Source organism: Rhinopithecus bieti, unplaced genomic scaffold (assembly GCF_001698545.2).
Source record: "Rhinopithecus bieti isolate Rb0 unplaced genomic scaffold, ASM169854v2 scaffold_11744, whole genome shotgun sequence".
In the NCBI taxonomy this organism is placed as follows: Eukaryota; Metazoa; Chordata; class Mammalia; order Primates; family Cercopithecidae; genus Rhinopithecus; species Rhinopithecus bieti.
Window position 1 is genome coordinate 709,969 of NW_016807094.1, and position 26,032 is coordinate 736,000.

Here is a 26,032-nt window from a genome sequence, read left to right on the forward strand (position 1 = left end):
AAAAAAAAAAAAAAAAAAAAAAAAAAAAAAGCATGAATTAATGGCATTTGCAGCGACCTGGATGAGATTGGAGACTATTATTCTAAGTGAAGTAACTCAGGAATGGAAAACCAAACATCGTATATTCTCACTGATATGTAGGAGCTAAGCTGTGAGGATGCAAAGGCCTAAGAATGATACAATGGACTTTGGGAACTTGGGGGGAGGGGGTGAAGGATAAAAGACTACAAATAGGATGCAGTGTATACTGCCTGGGTGATGGGTGCACCAAAATCTCACAAATCACTACTAAAGAACTTACTCATATAACCCACCTGTACCCCAATACTTATGAAAAAAAAACCCCATCACTTATGGAAAAAATACCACCTGTACCCCAATAACATATGGAAAAAAACCCTAAACTTTTTCTTTCACAAGTAACATAACAGATGCTCACATCTTCACATACTTTAAAGTATTATTTGTACTCAGTGTAAGGCTATTATCATTTTCATACATAAAGCTTTTAGCTGTGTAACAATGCAATTTGTAATCCATTCAAGTAAATTCACCCCCAAAGTTGTTGCTTCCCAATATTAAGACCTGCACCCAACCCTCTTCTAAGATTCTTTAAAACTTATAAAAGCGTAGCTGAAGGGAATGCATATTTGATGCATATTTGGCTACACTATTTCAGTTTACTGTATTTTGCTTCCTATTTTATGTCTAAATCCTATTATTTTCATTTAAAATCTTAATAATGGCTCATTTCCAGTATGTCAATTTCAAAGATTTAAGGTTTGGCTACTAGTATCAGCCATTTACTTTCACACTAATTGGGATTTTTTTTTTTTTTTAAAAGAGGTTATTTATACTAGAGCTTGTCCCATGGTCCGTCTGGTTTCCCTCTACCACTTGGGAGGGATGACTCCTGGCCACACTGCCACTGGTTGACTTGTTCTCCAGCTCCACTGGAAATCTCAGGGATTTGGGATATACAGTCAGAATGTTTTTGTCAATGACAGACCACATATACGGGCAGTGGTCCCACAAGATTATAATGGTGCTGAAAATTCCTGTTGTCTAGTGAAGTCGAAGTGGTTATAACGGTGTAGTGCAATGCATTACCTTTTCTATGTTTAGATACACAAATACTACTGTGTTACAGTTGACTGTGATACTCAGTACAGCAACATGCTATACAGGTTTGTAGCCAGACACTATAGGCTGTACTATATACAGTCTAGTGTGTAGTAGGCTCTACCATCTAGGTTTGTGTGAGTTCACTCTATAATGTTTCCACAATGAAGAAATCTCCTAACAACACATTTCTCAGAACGCACCCTGTCTTAAATGATGCATATGTTACAAACTAGTGTAACTTCTTTTTTTTTTTGAGACAAAGTTTCACTCTTGTTGCACAGGCTGGAGTGCAATGGCACAATCTTGGCTCACTGAAACCTCTACCTCCCGGGTTCAAGCAATTCTCCTGCCTCAGCCTCCTGAGTAGCTGGGACTACAGGCATGCACCACCATGCCCGGCTAATTTTGTATTTTCAGTAGAGACCAGGTTTCTCCATGTTGGTCAGGCTAGTCTCGAACTCCTGACCTCAGGTGATTCGCCTGCCTTGGCCTCCCAAAGTGCAGGGATTACAGGCGTGAGCCACCATGCCTGGTCTCATTTAATTTTTTAATGTGCATTTCTTGTCCTCACTGCCATAGTATTTAAATATTTTCCTTTGCTGGAACACAAAGACCTTCAGTAATTTTCTTTTCACCACAATTTCTCGCCCAGTAACTAAGCCTCTTCTTTCCCTCCCCTTAGGCCCAGCACTGACGGGGCAATGACACAGTTGTTCTCACGGGGGGCCATGGTGAAGTGAAAAGAGAATGAGCCTAGCAGACATGAGGCTGAATCGAGCCTTTGACAGTTTACTAACTGTCAATCAGAAAATGTACTTCACTCTAGTTTTCTCGTCTGTGCATGGAGGCAATGAGTAACCACCTCATAGGTGGTAAGGGTTAGATAGGGAAGGACACAGTAGAATGCCTAGCACACCCATGTACTCAATCAACGTTAGTTCTGGACCTTTTGTTTGAATACCGCTTGAGCTCTGCGCCCAATCTCCCTTTCCTGGATCAAATAAGATTTTTCTTTGTTTGTTAGTAGTTTCTTTCTAGATACTTCCTTGGCCAGAAGTATAGATCCCTTGTCTTTCACTAACTCTTGTTGATCTATGGTTCTCATTCAAGTTTGTGTAGAACACCCAGACATTTCAGTGGCATCGTTTACTCCTGATGAACAGGGAACACTGCGTGTCCAGCAACCAGAACACTGCCTGAGTTATGGGGGATATTCAGGAAACATGCTGAAGCGATGAATGAATGAGCAAATGAATGAATAGCTGATTCTGACTAGTCAACCAAGACTTAGTTAGCACCAATGCTTCTGGATGTTTTATTGCTTCTCAGGGGAGTATGCAATGTGAAAGAAGAAAGAAAAAAAGGTGCCTCTCAGCCGTCAAATATCAGTAGATGCATTGGTTTTATTAACTGATATTTTCTCTTCAAAGGAAAGGCTGATTGAGTCTTGCACAGGCGAAAGAGCCACTGGGTCCCATTGGTTCTCTGTCTCTCCTGCTACACAAATTACTGACGGAAAGATTTGGGCCTTCATTGTGACCACATCCACAGAGACCATAGTCCAGAGAGAGCATTTGGGGCCTGAATCAACTGCTTGTGTTTGTTGAGCAGAAACAATGAATCTCTGACTTCCCACCAGCAGCCAACCTGATTTCAAAGAGCCAAGAGGCATCTCAGATTCGTCAACATTGCTTTAATGAGCTGAGAAACTTTTCATGGTAAACTCAGCAGCTGAGTAACAGGATGATGGCACCACAACAGGTAAATAATCAAGGCAGGAGGTCAAAGCATTGGAGCCAACACCCACCCAGGACGGGGTATAAAAGGGCTGGGAGGAGAGGAGGCTTCAGTCTCAGTGGCTCAGCCTTTCCAGCTGATCTGAAGCTCCTGTGCAGCCTCAGTCCTACACCATGACCTCCTCCTACAGCAGCTCCTCATGCCCTCTGGTTTGTACCATGGCTCCTGGAACAAGAAATGTCTCTGTCTCTCCCATCGACGTTGGGTGCCAGCCCAGGGCAGAGGCCAATGTTGCCCCCATGTGCCTTTTGGCCAACGTGGCACATGCCAACCGAGTCCGCGTGGGGTCGACTCCCCTGGGCCGCCCCAGCCTCTGTCTGCCCCCGACCTGCCACAATGCTTGTCCCTTGCCAGGGACCTGTCACATTCCCGGCAACATCGGAATCTGTGGGGCCTATGGTGAAAACACCCTGAATGGCCATGAGAAGGAGACCATGCAGTTCCTGAACGACCGCCTGGCCAACTACCTGGAGAAGGTGCGCCAGCTGGAGCGGGAGAACGCAGAGCTGGAGGCCACACTCCGCGAGAGGAGCAAGTGCCACGAGTCCACTGTGTGCCCGGACTACCAGTCCTACTTCCGCACCATCGAGGAGCTCCAGCAGAAGGTGAGATGTGGGATCGCCTGGGCATGCTGGGTCTGAGAAGGCAGAAGCCTTCGCAGGAGGAATCCACATAAGATCCAGAGAGCTTTGGGTTCTTGGTTTCTCTTGGACATGAGCGTAGACACCACACGTGGAGTGAGAGCTTAGAGTATGATGCTTTGTGTGTGAACCGTCTTTCCGTTTTCCTCAGATCCTGTGCAGCAAGACCGAGAATGCCAGGCTGATTGTACAAATTGACAATGCCAAGCTGGCTGCTGATGACTTTAGGATCAAGTAAGTCAGGCCGAGGAGGGCCAGTGTGACTTCTCTCCTGCTGTATTTCCAAGGGCCTGCCCCATTACTCAGCCCATATTATAGGTGTTCAAAAACAGTTTTTGACTAGAAGAATATTTCTCTCCAAACCTTAAATTAGCCTATTGCTAGAAATGGTCATTATATAGGAGGAAAGAGAATATAAGCATTAAAAGGAAAAGAAGGGCTATAGTCTAGATTGGTTAGAACCTATGTCATTTTCTCCCACATCTAGAAGATAAGAGGATTTTGCTTTTCAATCAGAAGTAAAATTGAGTCATCACAAAAATAAACTGTCAATGCATAGGTTGTTGCTAGACTCACTGACTCTTGGCCAAATCCATCAGCTGGAGGAATTGTCATTGAAGCTCCTTGGTAGCAAGAGTTGGGCTTGAATGAATGGGAAAAGCAGGAAAACAATGAGAAATAACGAACCAAAGAGGAAAAGCAGCAAACAGAAGATCCAGAGTCTTATTTTTAGCCATTCTTTTTTCCTGGCCAAATGACTCCCATTATGGCAGAATAAATGCTACATTTGAAGTCAGAACACTTAGGATGAGTCCGTGCATTTACTATTAACCGGGCATAGAATTCTGAAAAACTCATGTTTTGCTTCTGAGCCTCAGTCTTCCATGTGGTCAATGGGCATAATGTCCTGACTACAAACTCTGTAGCTACAGGGTTGAGCATAGTGTATGTTGCCCATGTGAACAAATGAGGATCCAAGGTGGTGTGGGAGGTGGAAGGCAGGGCAGACGAGAGGGGCTCTTGGGGCATTCTTGTTGACCCTGTACCTCCCGTGACGGAAGGCTGGAGAGTGAGCACTCCCTGCGCCAGCTGGTAGAGGCAGACAAGTGTGGGACGCAGAAGCTCCTGGATGACGCGACCCTGGCCAAGGCTGACCTGGAGGCCCAGCAGGAGTCCCTGAAGGAGGAGCAGCTCTCCCTCAAGAGCAACCATGAGCAGGTGTGGCCCTGGCCGCTCAGACTCCCGGGGAGGGCACTGGGCAGACAGGGGAGTTCCCTGGCCCCTGGGCTCTCAGAGCATTGTCTGGGCTCAGCTGACATCAGGATGCAGGACTGAGGGGGGTCTGAGGGTCCAGAGGGCCTCTGTGGAAAAAGTGCAGACTTGCCTTGGGCACAAGGAAGGTGTCCAGGTGGGCTCTCCCCACTGCACTCTCAGCAAGACTTTCCCATTTGCTTGTGTGTGAGACTCCCCTCCTACTGTTTGCAGGGGCGGGGTCCTGGTGCTCTCTGCTCCATCAAAGGCCCTTTCCTCATGCAGGCTATCTGTCCCTTCCTCCTTTCCGTAGGAAGCTAGATTCTGAAGGAGTCAGCTGGCGGAGAAGCCTCCGTGATCGAGCTGGACATTGGCCCACCATGGACCTGAACAGGGGTGCTGGGGCGAGAGAGCGGCTCAGTACGAGCGGCCCATGCTGGAGACCAACCGCCAGGATGTTTGGAACAGTGGTTCCAAGCCCAGGTGAACGGGAGGAGGTACAGCAAGCAGGGCGTACCTGGCCTCCATTCTGGGCAGGGAGGTGACTATTGTCTCTCTGGTGCCCTCCAGTCTGAAGGCATCAGCCTGCAGCCAGTGATTCCTGCTCCGGAGGAGCTGCCAGTGCTGCCAGTCGGGAGATCCTGGAGCCTGAGAGCACGGTGAATGCCCTTTGGAGGGTGCGGAGCGCCAAGGCCCAGCCCCACACCTTGGTATGTGCTCCTTCACCCTCACCGCACTGCCAAATGCCCCGTGCCATGGCAGCTAGCCTTTTATTTGGGAGGCTCTCACCACCCGGGTTTCTCCCACCTGGTTATCACCATCAAAATTTGCGCGGCATGTAACAGTTTCCCTGGGGGGCCTGCCATATTCATCCCCTTATTTCCCACTACAGAAGGCACTTGTCTGCAGAACTCCCTGGTGCTGAAAGCTGAGCGGACCGTCTTCGGCCCACGGAGCTGGGGGGCCCAGATGCAGAGCTCATCAGCAACGTGGAGGAGCAGCTGTCTGAGATCCGGGCTGGACCTGGAGCGGCAGAACCAGCGAGTACCAGGGTGCTGCCTGGACGTGAAGGCCCCCGGGCTGCCGAGAACGAGATTGCCACGTACCGGAACCTTCTGGAGAGCGAGGACTGCAAGTATGTGTAATCTGGGCAATTCTTAAACCACATACATGACTGTCAGGCAATTCCTCAGAGGTGATGGAAGTGCTTGCAGAAGATATCATCTTAATAAACAAGCCTTTCTGTGCTTTCCTGCTCAGTGACTCATTAACCTCTCCTGGTCTGTGCAGACTGGATTATTGAGAAAATGTTCTCTAAATGATAGCCAGGTCCCTAAACCAAGTCTTCCCCAAGGACTCCTGGATGTGGAAAGACACAGATGAAAGAACTGTTGGTATAGATTCTCTGGTCTGTGTGCCTTGTTGGTGGCAGGCCCAGCCTTCACCCTGGTCTTACCCTTGTCCATCAATCACTGAAACATCTTTTTAATGTAACTCTTCTTCTTTCTCTCCCTGCAGACTCCCCTGCAATCCCTGCTCCACGCCTGCCTCCTGTACTTCTTGTCCAAGCTGTGGCCCTGTCACCGGTGGGTCTCCCTCTGGCCATGGAGCCAGCATGGGGAGATGATTCTGAAGGCCCGAAGTTCCTGTGCAGAAGGTTGAGGCTGGTTGCACTGGGGTCAGGAGTGCCTTCACCTTGCTCAGTCTTCCTTCCAGAAAGACCAGACTCACTGAGGCATTTTCCCTAAATCAACGGGTAGCAGACACTTCCAAGGAGTGTCTCCCTGCCTATGCCTCTAAGCTGTATTTTTTGTTGTTGCTGAAATATTGTAATTATCTTCCATGAAAGTGATTCTTTTTCCCAGTGTCTCTTCTTGGTTCTTTTGGTTCTATTCCAGTGTTTCAGAATCTCCTAAAATGTCACTGGGTTCCCTGCATTAAATGGTCAATAAACCTCTTTCCTGCACCAAGTGCTGTCCCCCCTGGTGTTGGTTGTATGTGAAGTGTCAGAGAGTCCTGGTCGTCAGGTCCTGTGTCCTCACTGGCCCTGACATCTTGCTTCCAGGAGCTCCCTGCAGTGCTCTGGGGCCTCTGGATGAAGGTCCTTTCCTGACATTGGATGTGTATTCACCTTGCCCAGGGATCCCTACAGACTGGTGGAAGGAAGTGATGCTCGTTGCCAAGTTTGAATTCTTTCAAAACAACTCAGAGCTAACATGTCCCTACCATGCTTTTGGCATCTTCAGCCTCTTGGTATTTTGTCCAAGAGCAAAATCACATCACTTAGCGTTCTAATCTTGTCAAAGGAAGGTCGTGTTGAGAATTGCCTGGGCCAAGTTGCCAAGTTTTTCCTCTCACTCCAGTTGGCCCCTTTCACGGAGCCATGGAGTTCCCGCCCACTCTCCCAAATGTAGAGGTCCAGACTGGGCACTGGAGCCTGGGGTCTTGGTCCTGGGTCACTTCCAGGCTGTAGTTTTCTCTAGAGAGACGCTGCCACTGACGTGTCTGCTGTCTATTCTGCTGCTGTCTTGGAGGTGCTGGCGGTGAGGGCTGCTGCTGCCATTAGAGCACTCCAAGTCTCTGCCTGCCTCTCGGATGTGGCTCTGGCACAGGCCAAGGTGGTTCACAGCCAGACGTGGTTATGAGCAGGTGGAGGAGCAGCCTGGAGAGGCTGCTGCCTCCCACGCCATGCTAGTCAGTTTATGGCAAGCACCAAGTATGTCCAGAAGAATGAAACTCTTGGGTCTCAGGTCATCCACGTGCCCTGGTGCAAAGAGCAATGAAAAACTGGTCCTTCTTCGTGGTAGCATAGTGTGGTGGAGGTGGATCTTCTCTAGGGTCAGGGAAACTTGGATTCAAATCCCACCTTCGTGACTCTGAAGTGAGATTTGAACCCGCCTTGCTGAGTGTAGTTGGCCAGGTCGCTGCACTCTCTTGAAACCTATTCCTCGTTTGTGGAAGTAGGATAGTTGTATTTACCTCTCACTGTGGTTAAGGGGTAATGTATCTAATGTTCCTGGCATCTAGAAGGTGTTCAGTAGATGTTGGTTTATTGAGGCTCCCCGCGAACCAGCAGGTACAGTCTCTTCCTCCCAGAGAGAAAAAGGAGGTGAAGAGATAGTAGCAGAACCCACTCTCAGCACTGGGGCCCTAGATTTCTATGTTGGTGGCTGGGAAGTTTGGCCATACTCCTTGTTCATGTATACGCAGTAATAAAAGTCACCTTCTGTAGTCATGAGGCCTGTTTCTCACTCCAAGTAGCCTAACTGAATCCAGAAAAGCATTCATTGGGCTGTCAGAGGACAAGACTGTTTGGTGGGCTCTTGTGGGCTCTTCTAATGAGGAACCCACAAGAGTCATGTTTTAAGAAGTGGCTGTGACCCTCCCTGACCCTCAGTGTGATGGGATTGTGGAGATCCGGCCTGTCCCCACCTTTCTTGGCCAGGTCACACCCTTGACAAGCTCTACTTGTTAGGTACCATGGCTAGGTGTGGCAGGAGGTGCCACTCAGGTACACAGAAAATGAAGGCTAGAAGCTGGCAGGTGGGTTACCAGCCCAGTCAGGACACCTGGACCCTGGGGCTTTACTCACATTCATTATCCTAGCCTGAGAGCTCAGGGCTCCCTCTGGTACCAAATCCCAGACATCTCTTCTTGCAAGTGATTCTCCCGACTGGACATTCTATGCCTCTCTGCCTCACATACTCTCACTGACTGGATGGATATAGCCCTGAATGTGGCCCAAGAGGCTTTGCTTTGGCCACAATAATTGCAACCAGGTGTCTCTTATTTTCCTTCCCCCGAGGCTTCTGCTTCCTTGGTTGGGGGCCACATCTGGTTCTGAGCCACCTAGTGCTGAGCCCGTCTATCTTCAGTTCACCAATCCTGCACTGCCTGTGGGCTGACGTGTGATATTTCTTCCCAGCCTTCGCGTGGTTAACACCAGTTGGGGCTCATGATGCCCATGCACTTATGTATTGTTTGACACCAAATGCCATTTCTCACAAATTCCAGCAAAGTGGAAAGGAGAAAGGGTGAACAGCTGCAGGCCACTGGGGTGGACACTGCAGTCACTGAGAGAGCTCTGGGGAAGGGCACACTCCTGCCCCCACCACTGTCTACACTGGGAAGCCAAGAAGATCAAAGTGAATTTCTGGACTTTCCTGAACAGGAACATTTTTTATTTGTATAGTTTTTTTTGAAGATGATGATATGTGATACCTGTCAGGCCTCTGAGCCCAAGCCAAGCCATCGCATCCCCTGTGACTTGCACATATAAGCCCAGGTGGCCTGAAGTAACCGAAGAATCACAAAAGAAGTGCAAATGCCCTGCCCCGCCTTAACCGATGACATTCCACCACAAAAGAAGTGAAAATGGCCGGTCCTTGCCTTAACCGATGATATTATCTTGTGAAATTCCTTTTCCTAGCTCATCCTGGCTCAAAAGTTCCCCACTGAGCACATTGTGACCCCCCACTCCTGCCCACCAGAGAACAACCCCCCTTTGACTGTAATTTTTCTTTACCTACCCAAATCCTATAAAACAGCCCCACCCTTATCTCCCTTCGCTGACTCTCTTTTCGGACTCAGCCCGCCTACACCCAGGTGAAATAAACAGCCATGTTGCTCACACAAAGCCTGTTTGGTGGTCTCTTCACACGGATGCGCATGACAATACCTAAGGCTGATGGTGTGTGCCTCATCCTCCTGTCCTTCCTCTCAGCATCTTCTCTTTGTCTTCCTGACCAAGAACAAAATCAATTTCATCTGTTCTCATGGCCACTTATAATCTTCATGAGCTCAGCTTGGTGAACCATTTTTAATTTATCTTTTTTCTTCCTAATTCAGTGTTTCATAACCATGCCTTCCCACTTAATGAATATAAAGATACCTTGCCTTCTTACTTAATGTTTTAACTTTCAAAAATGTAAATACCAAACTCGTATCATGACTAAAAGACAGCTCATTTCGAATACAGGTTATGCTTGTTTTCAAATGATACTTCCTCTAACTAAAATAGCTTCCCTGCCATCTGTTTTAGAGATTCCAAACATCACAGCCCCACTGGGGGTTGGGGGTGATACACAGACTCTCCCAGTTAGAATCACTGTTCCTATTTAGGTACGAGCCCCTGGGCTAAGCCTACCTGCTTTACCTGCCTGCCAGGTGTAAATATGTTTTAGCATCTGAGGAGGAGGGTTTCTCAGTGACCCAGGCTGCTCTACCCTGGCCCCAGGCCTTTGTCTCTGACCCCCTAGTGGCCAGTCCCAGGTAGCTACATGTCACACTCATCCTCTCCAAATCTGAATGCAGCTTCTCCCGCTCCAGCCAGCTCTTTCCTTTGACTTCTTAGCTTCCTTGAAGCACACAATTGTCCTAGGAACTTGGGGGTGACCTTGGGGCCACTTTTGGCTTCTCTTCCTCCTTTGACCCCATGTACAGTAAGTCGCCCTGTCTTGTAGAGTCCTTTTGCAGCATCTATGTCCTCTGTGCCTTCCTTTCCATCAGCACTGCTGGTGGCTGGTTTTGGCATCCATCACATCCTGCCTGGATTCTTGGAAGAGCCCCCTCCTGCCTTCTCTCTTCTGTGCCGGATTTGTTCTGCACACACCACCAGCCCTTCACTCTTTTGTGTTCTATTTATTGAGTAAATATTATGTACAAGGCACTGTATTACGTGCTGGAGAGCATACGAAATGGAGACTGAGTGTTCCCACTCTAGGGTGCACACTGGGCATATAAAAAAAAATGGGGCTGGGCGCAGTGGCTCATGCCTGTAATCCTAGCACTTTGGGAGGCCGAGGCGGGTGGATCACCTGAGGTCAGGAGTTTGAGACCAGCCTGACTAACATGGTGAAACTTTGTCTCTACTAAAAATAAAAAATCAGCCGAGCATGGTGGCGCATGCCTATAATCCCAGCTACGTCGGAGGCTGAGGCAGGAGAATCGTTTGAACCCAGGAGGCGAAGGTTGTAGTGAGCCGAGATCACACCACTGCACTCCAGCCTGGGCGACAGAGCGATACTCCATCTAAAAACAAAACAAAACAAAACAAAACAAAACAAAACAAACAAACAAAGAAAATGAAATGTCAGGGCTTTTTAAATTTATTATGCTAAGGTGAAAATTAAGCCTGGGAAACTAGGTCATGCCATATAGCTGTTTTTCTTCTCTCCTGCAAGGACTGTTGCTTCCTGACTTGTGTGTTGACATGTTGCACAGTAACCAGACTCCTTTGTCTATATTCAAACCTGGAGTAAATGACATTGGAGAAGGAGGCCCTTGTGACTGCTGCCTCTTTACAACAGAATGTTAAGCATCCCCACGAGAGTGTAATCAATAGCAGTCAATCAGATCTTACATCTGTACATTAGCCTTTGTATGGAAAATGCTGTAATTCTGTTTGGCACCTCTATTTCTGCCTATATAAATGATCCTCACTTTCCCCCTGCACTGGGAGTACTGACTGCCATTCTTCAGTGTTCTTGTGTCCCCAGAAGATGGCTTTCACGTGCCATGCTTGCAAAAACTCTTAACCAGATCCTGAGCCTTTTGATTATCTTAGGTTGACAGGCACTGGATTAATTTTCTAAAATTTCTCCTTTGATTCTCTCTTTCATCTGCTCGAAAACCTCCGGAGGACTCTGTTCTGTCTCTAGCTCTTTAGGTGAGTTGTGTGGTCCAGAGCGGGAACCTCATAGCTATTTGTTGAATAAATCCAGCCGGACAGCTGGTGTCTAGGAGTGTTGGCCTGGGCTTCAGTCCAGACTCCACTCTCTGCCCCTTTCTGGGTCACTGGGCAGAGCAGAAAGAACTTGGACTTCAGGGTCAGGCAGCCCTGGGCTGACATTTCAAGGCCCATACTTCCATTCCAACTTTGTGAGCTCTGATAACTTCCCTAACTGCTCTGAGCTTTGTTTTCTTCACTCTACAGTGGGATACTTGTAACTGCTTTGTAGTGTGGTTATAAGGATGAAAAGACACGACGATATGGGAAGCACATAGTATAATATTTGGTGGCACATAGTAGGTGGTCAAGTAACATAGTAGGTGGTCAAATAACATAGTAGGTGGCACATAGTAGGTGTCTATCTAATTTGGGCATATAGATTTGTGTGTGTGTGAGAGAGAATTAAGTAAAATATTGTATACCAAGTGCCAAGCTTGGTTCCCTGCACATAATAGATGTCAATAAATATTACTTCATGTGACCTTTCTCTGTCCTCTACGAACATTGTTTTTCGCATGGACTGGCCTCTTCCCCACAGGCATAAGCAACACAGTGTTCATATTTTCCTTCTTGTCTCTCCCCTCTCCTTCATCCTAGATATCTTCCTAAAACAAACCTCCGCAAAGAAGGGCAAACTAGGAAACAAACAGAACTTGCTTATTACGTTAGAGAAAACTGCATGCTAACTGATTTGAAGTACAGTAATCCAAACACGGGCTCCTCTTGAATTCATCAAATTCTGTTTTGTGACCTGGTGCTTCATTTACCTAGGATGAAGTCACCACAAAGCTTGTCTATTGCTATGGAGCAGTGGTTCCGTCTTCCAAGGGTGGTCCCCAGACCAGCAGCATCAGTGTCACATGGGAACTTGTTAGAAATAGAGACTCCCCGGCCTGACCCCAGGCCACTTGAATCAGAAACTATGGCGTGGGGCCTGGAAATCTGCATTTTTGCAAGCCCTCTGGGAGTTGCTGGCTAAAGTTTGACAACCGCTGGTGGAGATGTTACAAAAATCGAAGCAGATAATATTTTTAGCATAGAGGTGTACAAACTTCAGTCTTACAGGTTTTAGAAATGCAATTTGGCTCTTTGGGTTGACGTTTTGTGTCATTCAAACTCATTTCTTTGGGGATCCAGCACTTGGGACAGGCCTGTTGTTGGCTGTTGCACTTCTGAGGTTGTACCCAGTTCTCCTGAGCCCACTCTGTTTCTGAGTGTTTTCTTGTGTTTATCCTCTTTTTTTTTTGTCACCCAGTCTGGAGTGCAGTGGCACGATCTCGGTTCACTCCAACCTCCGCCTTCTGGGTTCAAGCAATTCTCCTGCCTCAGCCTCCCGAGTAGCTGGGACTACAGGCGCATGCCACCACACCCAGCTAATTTTTGTATTTTTAGTAGAGATGGGGTTTCACCATGTTGGCCAGGATGGTCTCAATCTCTTGATCTCATGATCCGCTCACCTCACCTTCCCAAAGTGCTAGGATTACACGCATGAGCCACCTTGCCTGGCCTGTTCATCCTCTTTTTCTGGAAAACTGTCTCCCCCTTTCCTGCCCATCCAAGTCTTCCCAATCTTAAGTTCCAGACAAAGTCTCTTTGATGGCCCCTCTGTAGCTCTAGGGCCCAGTCACTTATCCCTCCACTGAGTTACATGACCTCTTTTTCTGCTCTCAGCTTTTTGAGGGTGGAAATTTCTCCTTTTCATCTCTGCATTCCCCATCCCCTTGCGAAGGGCTTTGGTATAACAGGAGTTCAGGAATATCAGACACTTAGAGTAAGTCACCAGGACAAGGTAAGCCATGCCTTGGAGAATATCACCCACATCTGTATAGAGTTACAGGGAAGGGTCCCCATGGGTCTCATTGACTGTATATGGGACCAAGTGGTGGCTGGCTGGTTGTCACGGCTGAACAGCCAGTGGGACCAGCATGGTTTACACCAAAGTCCTGGGCAAGAAGGTTTTCTGGCCATCTACTGGCAGCCTTTCAATCTAAACTCATCAGAAATCCCACTGTACAGCCCCCACTTAAGAGTGATAGGAACTGTTACATCACGGAGCGTGTCCAGAGGAATATTCCTGGGATGGCAAGGGGATTTAGAACCATGCTGAATGCAGAACCATGAGTGAGAAATCTCACATCTGCCACAAAGAGCTGAGAATGTGGCAGAATGATTAGATTTATCCTGTATGGTACACCATGGGGAGAACTGGAGAGTAAATGAACTACAGGGCCAACCCTCTGACTCACTTGCCAATGTATTGCCAGCCTCTGGTTCAGTCCCTGGCTGGCATAGGGTAGGTACTCAATAAATATTTGTTGAATGAATGAATGAATGACCCAAAGAAAGCTATAGGGAGAGGTAACACAAAGGTAGATTTGTGAAGACTTTCTAACAATTATCTATAATGTGAGTGCCTTAAGGCTGAGCTAGCTGCTGTTAATTTTCTGGATACCAGTGTCTTGCACAAAGCGTGAGAAGCTGTTTGTAAGCCACAGGAACTGATGGTGTGAGCTCTCCTGGAAAATGGTGGACTGGATGACTAGTTAGAGGAAGGCCATTAAAGGGGATTTAAAGCAAACGGGTACTAGACTAGAGGATCCTGAAGTCCCTTTCGTCCTGGAGATGCTATGTTTTAGGGCCGGCTGAAACACACATTTGCTGCTTCAAGGGCCCTTGTGGTGAATTCATTCATCTTAGGAATGGGGTCAAAGTAGCATCTTTGTTAGCATAGACTGGAAGCTGGCTAGCTGCCCTTTTCCAGGGTTTATTGAACAAATGGTCACTGGCTTGTTTTAGAAATAAGGGAGGCCATAAAGCTTCTGATGCTCTGAGTGTGTCTGAAGATTAAGGAAATTTAAATTTTGTTCTAGAGTCTCCCAAGCAATGGACAATCAAGGTAGGTGCATTTCAAAGAAATGCAAAAATATTTCAAAAGATGAAAGATCAAAGTTCTTGAATATGTATCTTCTGTAAACAAGGGTGATGAGGGACTCAGTCTGGTGAGAGGGTCAACAGAAAGGAAAGAGGCCTGGGAAGGCGGGTGAGGCCCTGAGAACAGACACCATAAAGCGTTAATCACTGCCTGCCTTAATTAGCCTGTAGACTCCAGTACACAGAAGCATAATTTTATTTCCTGAAAATTGCAAACCATCAGTTTTATTATGAGCCTTTTTTTCCTCACTCCTCAAACTGCTTATCTGTTTCACATATGCAAAGGGAAAGTCTTAATTGCCAACATCTGTTTTATAGGTTGTGTATTGATTTTTATCCAGTTGAAAATACTTAAAATTTTTTTATTTGATTTCTTCTTTAACCCCAGGAGTATTAAAAAGTGTGTTAGTTTTCAAACACCAAGATCAATTTGGAACTTAGGTTTCACTTTCAGTTTTCTAACAATTTGTATGAAGGAACTTTCTACCTTTTTTCTGTTACTTTCCTTCAAAAGGAACCTGGCTATTTATTTTTCCTTATATTTGAACGTCATCTTCCAGGGCAGATCCCTACCTTTCACTCACCTTTACCTCAAGACCATGGTCCTGACATTCAAGGCTTTTCATAACCTGGACTCAATGCAACTTTCCAGGGCTCGGGGATAATGTCTCCATTATAAACACCAACACAAATTTTCCATTTTCCAAATGTTTGATTGTGTTTATCTTGTTCTCTCTCAGAGAAACTCACTCCCCAACGCTTTATGGAAAATATCATTCAAAACACATTTGGAAAATCCCCTACTCCATGAAGTCTTTTTCTGGTCTCTCAGTGAGCTCTCTTCCACATCAAAATCTTTGCAGCTCTCTTTTTAAAAAAATACTTCCCTTTACTGTCTTCATAATATCAAGATCATTTACTTTCTTATCTCTCTTATTGAAATCTAAAATCCCCTTCTTACAAGACAGCCTAGATGTGTGTTTGTCCCACACTGGGCACTCCATAAATATCTATCAAAACAAACAAATCATGATTTTTCCCTTTCTGCAATGTGCCTGATTGACTGATATTTTAGGTTTTGCTGCAGTGGGAACAGTCAGAGGTAGGAAAAGAATGTGGGAGTGAGAGAGACTTGCAGGAAATTTTAGGAGTCTTTAGTTCTTGATTATTTCATACACACAAGCTGACAGAAGGGGAAAGATTCCACAGCCACAGAAAGTGGGCTGCTTGAAGAAGACCTTGTTTTCTCTGTTTTCCAGGACCCTGCAGTGATGGGAAGCAAGAGGTTAGGGCCTCTTTCATGAGCTCATTAACTCTTTATAGGAAACAAAAACCACTGACTAATAGAGTGATTGTATAGCAATTGACATAAATATTAATGAGGAAAATGCCAGTTTTCTTGCACCAACACCCACTAAGGCTTATATAAGATCTTCAGGAGGAGGAAGATTTTGGTTTCAAGCAGATCCAACTGTGGGCAAAGCAGGATCTCGCCTTTTAGCACCATGACTTCCGACCATTGCAGTTCCCTCCTCAGCGAGCAGGTTTCAGAGACCAGTGCTGCCTCCCTGTGCCTCTTGGCTAATGTGGCACATGCCAACCGAGTCCGTGTGGGGTCGACTCCCCTGGGCCGCCCCAGCCTCTGTCTGCCCCCAACCTGCCACACCGCTTGTCCCTTGCCAGGGACCTGCCACATTCCTGGCAACATTGGAATCTGTGGGGCCTACAGCGAAAACACCCTGAACAGCCACGAGAAGGAGACTATGCAGTTCCTGAACGACCGCCTGGCCAACTACCTGGAGAAAGTGCGCCAGCTGGAGCGGGACAATGCAGAACTGGAGACCAAACTCCGCGAGAGGAGCAAGTGCCATGAGTCCACTGTGTGCCCGGACTACCAGTCCTACTTCTGCACTATCCAGGAGCTCCAGCAGAAGGTGAGGTTTGCAGTGCACCAGATCAGGGTTCAGGAATCTACTTACTGCCTGTTGGCCAAATCCGGCCAACCACCTGCTTTTTCAAATAAAGTTTTATTGGTTCATGGCCATGCTCATGCATTTGTGTGTTGTCTGCAGCTGCTTTTGTACTACAGTGGCAGAGTTCAGTCATTGTAATGGAGACTGTATGGTCTGCAAAGCCTAAAATATTTACTATCTGACCCTTTACAAAAAAAGATTACTGACCCTGGGTCAGCAGTGGATTTTTTTTTTTTTTTTTTTAATGTGGGAAGAGAATCTCTTGAGTGAAGGTGAATGGGAATTTGTAAAGGGTGAGACGTGGAATTTATCTCTCCAGGATTCTGAGTTCATGCTTACTTAACTTCAGCACATCAAATCCCTAAATCGTAGTCACAAAAACCATGCTAATTTCATGAAAACCATGCAAAAACTGTGCTGTGTTTATGACAGTTGCTGTATGCTGAAACTTCTGGTGCAGTAAACAGGGCAAAAGGAGTATTTCCTAACATCCTTGCCAAGGCAGTGTCTATCCACACAACAGCATCAGCATCTTTTGCATATCTGTTGTCACCTTTGATTATCCAGCTAAAGCTTCTGAAGAGCCTACATCTTAGTTTCAGAGCCAGGAAGACAAGGAATGTCAAAATAGGGGTTACAGAAACCTGGCTAGATTCAGAGAAGATCTGTGGGGAGGTTGGTCAGCTAGAGGAAAGAACTTCTTTAGAACAGATCCTACTTTATCTAAAACATTCATAGTTAGTTCACTGTTCTGTGGCCTAGATTCTGGATTTTTTTGTTTGTTTGTTTGTTTTTGAGACAGCATCTCACTCTGTCACCCAGGCTGGAGTGCAGTGGTACAATCTCAGCTCACTGCAACCTCTGCCTCCTGGGTTCAAGTGATTCTTGTGTATCAGCTTCCTGAGTAGCTGGGGTTAAAAATGTGCACCACCACTCCTAGCTAACTTTTGTATTTTTAGTAGAGATGGGGTTTCACCATATTGGCCAGGCTGGTCTCGAACTCCTGACCTCAGGTGATCCACCTGCCTTGGCCTCCCAAAGTGCTGGGATTACAGCCGTGAGCCACTGCGCCTGGCCAGATCTTCTTATTTATATTGGGCTAAGCATCATATCTGGCAAAATGAAAGCAAGTCTTTGTTATATGTTCAGTTTGCTACTGTCTTCCATCTCCTGGTTGCTTTGACTCTATGTCTTCATCCTTTTCCAAGAAGTCTTTTGCAAATCTTTCTTCCCATACCATGAAAACATCTCTTGCATGTTTGGGAGTTTGTGTTGTTCAGGGGGATGCTGTAGATTCAACTTCAGCCAATAAAACTTCCTCTCACTTGAGGCTATAGGTGTCTCTGGGATCAGTAAGTCACTTATTGAACCTATTTTCTTATCCCAGATTCTGTGCACCAAATCGGAGAACAATAGGCTGGTTGTGCAAATAGACAATGCCAAATTGGCCGCAGATGACTTCAGGACCAAGTGAGTTGGGATTGGACGGGGATAGGAAGGAGCCAAGTGAGTTGGGGTTGGATGGGGATGGGACAATGCCAAGTTGGCTGCTTCTGTCTCATGTGGCATCGGATGTCATTGACCCAAACCCCAACCCAGTAGTTACAGCACGAGAGAACAAAAGGCATTAAGTTCAAGATCCTGAAAAACTATCCACTCTCCAGTGGTTTAGCATTAACAGTTTACAACATGTGCTGGAATGCATCCTCCACCTGGTAAGAAACTTGTGAAGCAGGTGGGCAGGGATAGCCTCTCCTCTGCAGGTAGGGACCCTTGAGGCTTGGGGTGCTGGTGTGACTTGCCAAAAACCATGTGGGTACTGAGTGGCAGAGGTGGGACTTGGCCTTAAATTTTGTACCAAATTTTCCTTTCTTGAGGCAATTTCCTGAGAAACTGTTGCTTTAATAAGGATACGTTTCTGTGCTGCAGCTTGATTAATTTGTGAGTGCTGATAATTCATAGCAGAAATCATGCTCCATAGCCTAAGACAAAAACAAGTGAAAGTCAAAGGGTTGACACCACCTAAGGAGGGTCTACCCTGGGTGCTGGAAGGGGCACTGGGTTTTATCATCTTTCTTCAGGGCACTGTGCAAGTCTCACCCTTCTAGAGCTAAAGAAAGCCATTTCCTTCCTCTCACTCTGGCAATGTGGCTTTTACTCTAAGAGGGAATCCAGGGTCCCTTTGAGGATGGGGCTTGTAGAGAGGGGTCTGCAGTGATTGCACCGTGTTGCAAATACCTGGTTACTTTGCCACCTCCCTTTTGGGCCATCTGTCTGTAAAGGCAGGTGCTGGTTGTGTGTCCATCACAGTATCCTCAGTACCAGCTGCTCCCCCTGGTTCATCTCAAGTGCTTAGTATTGACTGAGTGGGGAATATCCTGTTGCTTTCTGGGCTTTGAGCACACTACACAGGAAAAGCCAACTCACAATTAGAAGGCAAAGGGCAGAACAGTGGACTTAAAGCTGCGAGCTGGGAGTCATGTCCTGGTGCCCCTTCCTGCTCTGTAACTGTGACTCCTGCACTTTCCTGTTACAGGTATGAGACAGAGCGCTCGCTGCACCAGCTGGTGGAGGCTGACATCTGTGGCCTGCGCAGGGTGCTGGACAACCTCACCCTTGCCAAGTGTGACCTGGAGGCCCAGCTGGAGTCCCTGAAGGAAGAGCTGCTTTGCCTCAAGAAAAACCATGAGCAGGTGTGTGACCCTTGGTGTGATGCAGTGAGACTTTCTGGAGGTGAATTCAGGCTCATCTGGGGGAAAAAAATAGAGGCTTCCTTCTGCCTGGGATTGAAGCTTTGCAGGTGAGCTCTGGCTTTTGGTGGGAGATTGCTTCTCGTCTACAGCTTCTGGAAGTTGCTGGGCTGGTGCAGGCAGCGGTTTATCTTCAGAGGAGCACAGGAAAATTACTGGGGAGGATGGAAAGTGGAAGTTGAGAGTTTGGGTGAAGGGCTGTGGGGGGCTCTGCAGGTGGGTCATACTCCTCTGATGCCTACAGGAAGCCCGCACTCTGAGGGGTCAGCTGGGAGACAAGCTCCGGATTGAGCTGGACATTGAGCCCACCATTGACCTGAGTAGGGTGCTGGGGGAGATGCGAGGCCAGTATGAGGCCATGGTGGAGACCAACCGCCAGGATGTGGAGCAGTGGTTCCAAGCCCAGGTGAGGGGGACTGCTAAGCAGTGGGGATTGGCCTCCATTTGGGCAGGTAGGTGACCGTGTCTCTTTGTGCTCCAGTCTGAAGGCATCAGCCTGCAGGCCATGTCCTGCTCCGAGGAGCTGCAGTGCTGCCAGTCGGAGATTCTGGAGTTGAGACGTTCGGTGAACGCCCTGGAGGTGGAGCTTCAGGCTCAGCACACGCTGGTGAGTCCCTCTGTATGCATGGGAGACCCAGCTTGGCTCTCACTACCCATGAGCAGCTCTCTGGGGTCAGTACAGGCCTTAAACACCAACCACGGACTCAGCTTAAACATTGGTTTCATCTCTTTTAAGCACTTCCCTGTAGATGTGGATGTTGAGTGAACTCAGTGATTAACTCAGGTCAGAGGGCTCTGATCTTAAAGGTCTACCATGAAGAGCGTTAGTTATTCTGGCTGAAGACAGCTAAAGGGAGTTAGATTGCCCTCTGGACCTGGCAATGTCTTGGGGTGTCACAATCCTAAGAGGTTGGAGGCAGAGATCCATGATTTTTAACTTGTTTCCTTCTTTCTTTGATATTATAGAAGGACTGTCTACAGAACTCCCTGTGTGAAGCCGAGGACCGCTACGGCACAGAACTGGCCCAGATGCAGAGCCTCATCAACAATGTGGAGGAACAGCTGTCTGAGATCCGGGCCGACCTGGAGCGGCAGAACCAGGAGTACCAGGTGCTGCTGGACGTGAAGGCCCGGCTGGAGAATGAGATTGCCACGTACCGGAACCTTCTGGAGAGTGAGGACTGCAAGTATGTGCCCTGTTGTTGTCTATGTCAACACCGTGTGCAAAAACAGATAACTTCTTTTGGGAATGACCTAAAAGGAGCTCTGGAGGCCTGGTGGGGGTGGCATCGCAGATCCCATCTTTGGAGACAAACTTGCTACCAGTAGGCCTGGTGAGCTAATGCCTGCCTAGACGTAGATGAGGGTGTGCGGGAGTTTTCAGGTCACAGCATTTGTTTTGCTGACCACGTTGTGCTCCCAGTTGCTGGCTACTCCCATAGGGGGCTAAAATACTGAGTGCCCAGCACATTCAGGTTTTGCTAAATTCTCTCTAGGAGAAGTATTCCAGTAACGAGTATTCTTTGTGCTCATAGCATTTAAAGTATTGCTAAGGGCATGTGCACTTACTCTTTCATTTTAGTTCCACAATGGCCCTGTGAAAAGGGGCAGAGGGCTGATACACCCCTTTAAGCACTAAGGAACACTATGAGGGGCTGTGTTTAAATGGAATCAGTGGCTGACATCTGGGCGGTTCTTGTTCCTCTGGCCTTTCTGCTGTGTTCCTTCCACATGGGATGTGACCCTGGCCTGGGTCACAGGTACACTGAGTTCTGGCCCCAGCTCCGCTGTGGACTATGGGCACGTCATTGCCCCTTTTAGGCTTAGAGGGACCTCTAAGGTCTAAAGTCCTCTTTCGCTCTTTAATTCTAATGTGTCTATAATATACTTTTGTCTTTCACATACTTCTCATGCCAATGTTTCAAACAACTTTTTTCTCTATGCAGATTTCCCTGCAACCCATGCGCGACCCCAGCCTTCAGCACTCCCAGTCCAGCCCCTGCAGCCTGTGCCCCCTGCTCCCGGGCCACCCATGGGCTCTGCTCATCAACTGGATACTGACACACTCCTCAGCCCAAGGTGCTGGGAAAGGGGAGGTGTCTTCAGCTCGTTAGGCTCTGCTCTGCAGGCCTGCTACCTGGGCCTTGCCTCCCTGGCCAGCCAGGCAGGAGACTGAAGAGAGACAGTGCCACTCTGTGGACAGGTGTTTGAGTCCAGCAGCTCAGCCCCTGTGGCTGGATTTGTGTTTCTTCCCCTCAAGGTGTCTCGAGTGCGCCATTTTCTCTCTTCTGTTGCCTCCTGATCTCTCTGAGATGGGGCAGGCACCCTTGTTTTTATTTTGCTATTAAACTTCGCTTCTGCAGCAGAATGAGCCCAGTGCAGTCTGGCCTCAGCATCTCCATCCCATGCTGAGAGCCCTGCTGGGAACTCCTTGAACCACATGCTTCTGTAGACGGGGGTTGTGGCTGGTTCACCAGAGTGGTTCTGGGAGATTGCAAAGCCAGTGAAGTCTGGAGTTAAAAATGGGACTGCGGCAAAGTGGCACAGAGGAGAGATACCCAACCTTGAACTTCACCGAGTGTATTTGGAGACAGATTTACAGATAGAACTTTTAAAATATAGACGCTAAGTAAAATTTCCCTTTTATCTGGATAAGCCACCTGGTCCTTGTGTAAAGGAAGAGCTCAAGTCTGCGGCATCACAGACCGCTGCAAAACTCTGAAAATATTAAGTGATGGTAATTGCTATCAGTCTAGAAAGGCCCAAACAACCTGACCCATCCCAGCTCCCCAGTAAGCCCCACTGGTGGGTCCTGGCAGCTGTCTAGCTTGGAGTTTGTAGACAATAGAACATGAACCAGAAGCCCCAGGACAGGTAACTGAAATTGAGCTTTTAGAATTACATGCTCATTATGAGCAAGGCACTGGCTGGGGCTTCGCCGACTTTGTGTCACAGGGCCCTACATCAGCCCTGCAAAGAAGAAGCAGCTGTTATTATTCTCAGCTGGTGGCTGAGTCAAGACTTGAAACCCAGTCTCTTTGAACCAGATCCAAAGCCCTTTCTTTGGAAGCTTTGAGGGGGAAACAAATTAAACATGAGAAGGTTTAGGGCAGTGGTTCTTAAAGTGTCGTCCTCCAGCTGGTAGCACTGGCATTACCTGAGAACTTGCTAGACATGCACATTCTTGAGCACCGCCCCTGACTTTCTGAACCAGCAGTCTGTTTTATCATGACTTGCAGGTGATTCTGATGTTGATTCAAGTTCGAGAACCACTGGGTTAGGGGGTTTATTTGCAGAGTGAGCCCTTGACTAGCCAGATCCTCTACAGAAACGGCTGGCCTTGCCCTCCTGATATGTCCTCCAGTGAGGAATCCCTCATACCATCAGATCACGATAGAGCCTTTCTCTTTTACATTGCAAACTCTGAAAATGTTAAATGATGGTTATTTCTATCAGTCTAGAAAGGCCCAAACAAGCTGTCCCATCCAACCTCCCCAATAACCCCCATTGGTGAGTCCTTCTGGCAACTGCTCAGCTTGGAATTTGTAGACAATAGAACATGAATCAAAAGCTCCATATTTTGATATCCATGGCTGAGAATCAGCACATCCCCAGAATTCAGCATTACAGCTGGCCGGAGAAGCAGCAGAGTTCCCCATCCTTGGAGATAAGCAGAGGCTTCAGAATCACTGGTGGGGATGCTGAGGGGAATATTTAGGGAACTGATGGGGCTGGTTGAGATGGCTGTAAGAGGTCTTCTAGCCCCCACAACTCTGTGCATCCCTGCTTTATAAGTCTTATTGATCAGTGAAACCATAAGCATTGAAGTGGAATCACCAAACCTACTTTAGGAGCTGGTTTTGGTCTTCCCTTTCTGTTCTGTGAATTCTCTGAATCACTGTAGTTTGCTGAAAAATTTACAAGTACAGCTGGTTCTGGTTTAATCCAGGTCTTCCTGATACAGAGCTGTGGTGCTGGAGTGATCACAGTTCCTAGCCCCAAGGCTGGAGGGAGCTTAAGTGAGAATCTGGTTGCTCTTCCTCCAACTACTCTCAAGCCCAGCGTCCTACTTGTTGGTCACTGCTCATGTACATAGGACTGATCTGCTCGAGAGACATTAGGATTTACAGCATAGGAAGCCCAGGAAGGGTCAGAGGCGGCCACACCCTCTCTTCCTCTGTTCTTTTTCTCAAGTGGTAAAAGTGTTTTGGCACACGTGACACACCCTTTGGGCACCTACCCAAGAGAAGCTCTCAATAATGAACAGCGATCTCCATTAGTCTTAATTTAGCATCTGACCCAGCTGCCCTCACCTCCTTTGTACTTAAATAGCTCCTTTTATCCAACAAGTTCAAAGCTGTCTAACAAAATAAACCCACTTATTCTTGCACCATGACAGCATAGGCAAGCATTGTCCTTCCCATTTAAGGGAGAGAGAGAGAAGGTGAGTCATTCAGTGGTTGAGGGATTCTGCTGGTGACATAAAGTGAGTCAGTGGGGCCCCAGGGTGATTGACCTGTGTTTCTTAAGTTCACATCCAGTGCTCTCTCATTTCTAATTAAAAGATTAGCTTTGATAAGACAGTACATGTGTGTGTGTGCACACGCGTCTGTGTGTTTGTTGTATGTGAAGAGTTTCCCTGGAAACCACACAGGTCCTCATTACCATCACCATCACCAGAATCATCATCATCAAGTCATATAGCTTCATCATCATCATCATCATTGTCACAGAAGCATATATCCATCAAACTCTTACTATGAGCCAGGCGTTGGTTTATATTATACTACAATCATATGGGTAAACTCATTTAATCATTACAGCAATCCTAGAAAGCCAATACTATTGTTTCCTTATTTTGCAGACAAGGAGCCAAGACTCAGAGAGGTTAAGTAACATGCCCAAGGTCACACAGCTATTAGGTGGTGAAGCCAGGATTCAGATCCAAGTAGCCTGCCTCCGGCAACTGTGCTCTTAACCACTGTGCTTTACAGAGGCCAAGTCTCAGATTTTGTCAACAGGATGACAGAATCATAATAACCCCATTGTTTTGATTCCTTTCCTTGAAGGAAAAGAGTATGTTTATGTTAGAAGAAACGTTTCTGAGAATTTATACCACCAAGGGTGGTACAAGGAATGAAAGTTCTTTAGTATCACAGGATCTTCAAGCTTGAGGACTCTGGTAATTTTAATAAACTGAGAGTTGCCAAAAAAGCTCAACTCACCTCCTGCCATTGTAAAACCACCTTGTCTACTGAGAAAGAGGAGGAGGGAAATAGAATCTATAGATGTTCATTGTTTCACCATTTACAAAGTACTTGTTAAAGTACTTTGTGTTGTATCCAAATGGAGGCCTCAAACAACCTTGAGAGAGGGGAACAGGCATCACAATCCCCATCGTGCAGAGGGAGAGGTACAGGTGTAGGGAGGTGAAATGACCCCTCCGCACCTCACGGCAGGTGAGGGGCAGCTCCATGCACCCAACCCCAAGTCTTCTCATTTCTGTTCCCCTGCTCTTTCCCTGTTCCCAACTGTGAGGGCCTTGCTGGAGGTACATGTGGATAAAACTTTACATTCAGACCACTCTGAAATCCTGGATGGATTTTACAGGAAAGGCATCCTAGGGTCTGGGATCTCCCTAGGGGTGATCTTCTCAGTGCTGTCCCCCGTTAACATTTTAGACTCAGCTTCTGACCTTTCACCATCGCCTGGAGGCTCCCCTGTTTGATGCTGGTTATTGCATCCAAATGTTCCTTTCCCTTCCTTCCTCCCTGATTCTTGGACATCCTATACAGTCTGCCTCAGTCATTCACATTGGTCTCCAAGGCCCTCTGCCCTCAGGAAGTCTCTCTGGTCTCAAGGGGGCACAACTGTGTCCACTCACCAGCAGGACTGTGTACTCCCTCTGTTTCCCTCTACCAGCCTTATTCCCCTTTCTATTTCCTCTGTCAATTTACTTGATTTACTGTGGGCACTTTTCTTTTTCTGCCCCACACCACATCCCTGGAATGATTTCTTATACTGCACCTGGCAAAAAGCCTGTTTCATTTGCTTTGAAACTTACCTTGACTCCCATGGATCCTGTGGGCATGCCACAGGGCTGAAGAGATGGGCCATCACCACTGCCTCTCCTGTGGTCTGCAAAGCAACAAGAACCAGATGCTGAAACAATTCATTACCCTGCCTGGCTGAAGACTAGATTATTAAAGAGAACAAGATTCTAACGAGAACAGTTCTCTGAATCCTGCTTGAGTCACTTAGAGAGTGAAGCACAAACAACTCTTTGGGATACAAGTGCATAACCTGAAATGGCTTCATCCCCTCGCCATGTGGCTGAAAATCATGAGCTGGATTGGAATGCCCTTAATGGGGTTTGGGTCAGGGGTGGGTGTAGGAAGAAATGGAGTGGGTAGGGGAAGGAGATACTTTTGGGTGAAGGCCCAATCACATTACATTATGTTAGCTGTGGACCTGTCTGCTTAGCAGGACTCAGAGTTCCCAGGGGGCAGGGACATGACATGCTTCCACTCCCCACAATATCCCCTGCCCCTGAGACTGTAGATGTGCAGATGCACACAGTAGATGTTCAACAAGTGACTAATGCCCATAATGTCACACGTACAGTTTTCTTTTAATTTATTTTTAATTTTTAGATGGGGTCTTGCTGTTGCCCAAGTTGGAGTGCTGTGGCGTGATCTTGGCTCACTGTAACCTCAAATTCCTGGGCTCAAGCAATCCCCCTGCCTTAGCCTCCAGAGCATCTGGGACTAAAGCGTGCTCCACCAAGCCTGGCTCATTTTTAAATTTTATTTTATTTTAATTTTTTTTAGATAG

The 26,032-nt window shown here is 47.2% G+C and overlaps 1 protein-coding gene, 1 long non-coding RNA gene and 1 pseudogene across 2 annotated transcripts; 2 read left to right on the forward strand and 1 right to left on the reverse strand.

Moving 5' to 3' along the window:
• The first annotated feature begins 3,035 nt into the window (after window positions 1-3,035).
• On the forward strand, window positions 3,036-6,441 carry LOC108534680 (keratin, type I cuticular Ha7-like; annotated as a pseudogene).
• Window positions 6,442-15,172: 8,731 nt separating this feature from the next.
• LOC108534709 (uncharacterized) lies at window positions 15,173-25,355 on the reverse strand. Its single transcript, XR_001887017.1, has 3 exons — window positions 25,263-25,355; window positions 17,457-19,353; window positions 15,173-15,342 (listed from the first exon to the last, which is right to left on the reverse strand). It is a non-coding gene; the product is annotated as an uncharacterized LOC108534709 (long non-coding RNA).
• On the forward strand, window positions 15,981-21,259 carry LOC108534687 (keratin, type I cuticular Ha7-like). Its single transcript, XM_017880159.1, has 7 exons — window positions 15,981-16,409; window positions 17,836-17,918; window positions 18,985-19,141; window positions 19,443-19,604; window positions 19,680-19,805; window positions 20,165-20,385; window positions 21,145-21,259. The coding sequence occupies exons 1-7, from the start codon at window positions 15,981-15,983 to the stop codon at window positions 21,257-21,259; spliced, it is 1,293 nt and encodes a 430-aa protein (XP_017735648.1).
• Window positions 25,356-26,032: the final 677 nt, after the last annotated feature.

Coding starts and splice junctions, on each gene's coding strand:
- LOC108534687 (XM_017880159.1), top strand. CDS start 15,981: ATGACTTCCGACCATTGCAGTTCCCTCCTCAGCGAGCAGGTTTCAGAG. Junction 19,142..19,442: donor TCAAGAAAAACCATGAGCAG/GTGTGTGACCCT, acceptor TGATGCCTACAG/GAAGCCCGCACTCTGAGGGG. Junction 19,806..20,164: donor TTCAGGCTCAGCACACGCTG/GTGAGTCCCTCT, acceptor TTGATATTATAG/AAGGACTGTCTACAGAACTC.